The sequence below is a fragment of the Aptenodytes forsteri genome, unplaced genomic scaffold, assembly GCF_000699145.1.
Source record: "Aptenodytes forsteri isolate BGI_AS27 unplaced genomic scaffold, ASM69914v1 Scaffold162, whole genome shotgun sequence".
Classification (NCBI taxonomy): domain Eukaryota; kingdom Metazoa; phylum Chordata; class Aves; order Sphenisciformes; family Spheniscidae; genus Aptenodytes; species Aptenodytes forsteri.
Window position 1 is genome coordinate 388,598 of NW_008795132.1, and position 990 is coordinate 389,587.

General features: G+C 45.3%; 1 protein-coding gene across 1 annotated transcript in view; it reads left to right on the top strand.

Annotated features, from left to right (window-relative positions):
- Positions 1-207: 207 nt before the first annotated feature.
- Positions 208-990, top strand: part of HOXC5 (homeobox C5) — a 1,438-nt gene continuing 655 nt past the window's right edge. The window contains exon 1 of the mRNA XM_009278378.1: positions 208-664. Within this exon, the coding sequence (XP_009276653.1) occupies positions 208-664 (457 nt within the window). The remainder of the gene's footprint in view (positions 665-990) is intronic.

The window sequence follows — 990 nt, forward strand, 5'->3', positions numbered from 1 at the left end:
TTATTTTTTTTCCTCTTCCCTCCCCTCCTCCGCCATGAGTTCTTACGTCGCCAATTCGTTTTATAAGCAAAGTCCCACTGTTCCTGCCTATGCCATGCAAAGTTATGGAAATTATGGAAGTGTGCCTGAGGTTCAGTCACCCAGGTACCGCTACAGTGGCTTGGATCTAAGCATCACACTCCCCTCCTCCGGGGCTGCCAACCCGCCATGAGTTCTTACGTCGCCAATTCGTTTTATAAGCAAAGTCCCACTGTTCCTGCCTATGCCATGCAAAGTTATGGAAATTATGGAAGTGTGCCTGAGGTTCAGTCACCCAGGTACCGCTACAGTGGCTTGGATCTAAGCATCACACTCCCCTCCTCCGGGGCTGCCAACTCCCTGAGCGGCTTGGACATGTCTGCAACCCCCCGAGCTAACCCCGAGCGACCTTCCTGCACGGTCATGGGTTCTTCAGGGCATCCTTTAGCCAGAGACGATCAAGCATCCCTAAATCCCGGGATTTACAGTCAGAAGAGTGCTAACACGGCGCTGGAGGAGAGATCTAAGAGCTCGGGTGAAATCAAAGCTGAGCCCGTGCAAACAGCACAACAAGGAGGACCACAACTGCAGCAGCAACAACCTCCACAAATTTACCCCTGGATGACCAAACTACACATGAGCCATGGTAAAACTTTCACTTCTTGATTTTTGTTTCACAGGATTTTTGCCTTGGGTTTTTATAGGCCATACGGGGCAAATAATAAAAAACCTGAGGTCGTAAATTTTACGACTAAGGCATCAATTGCTCGTAAAACTGTCCACTAAAAGGCTTAGAGGCTATATACGCCCAAATTTATGACAGCATAATTGGATCATAGAAACAAAACGTGTATAAAAGGCAATATTCCATTTTTTTGGGAAGGGGGGGTTAAAAATAACTTGAAATACACATGTTCTTTGAGGGTGAGCTTAAAAAAAAAAAAAAAAAAAAAAAAAAAAAAAAAAAAAAAA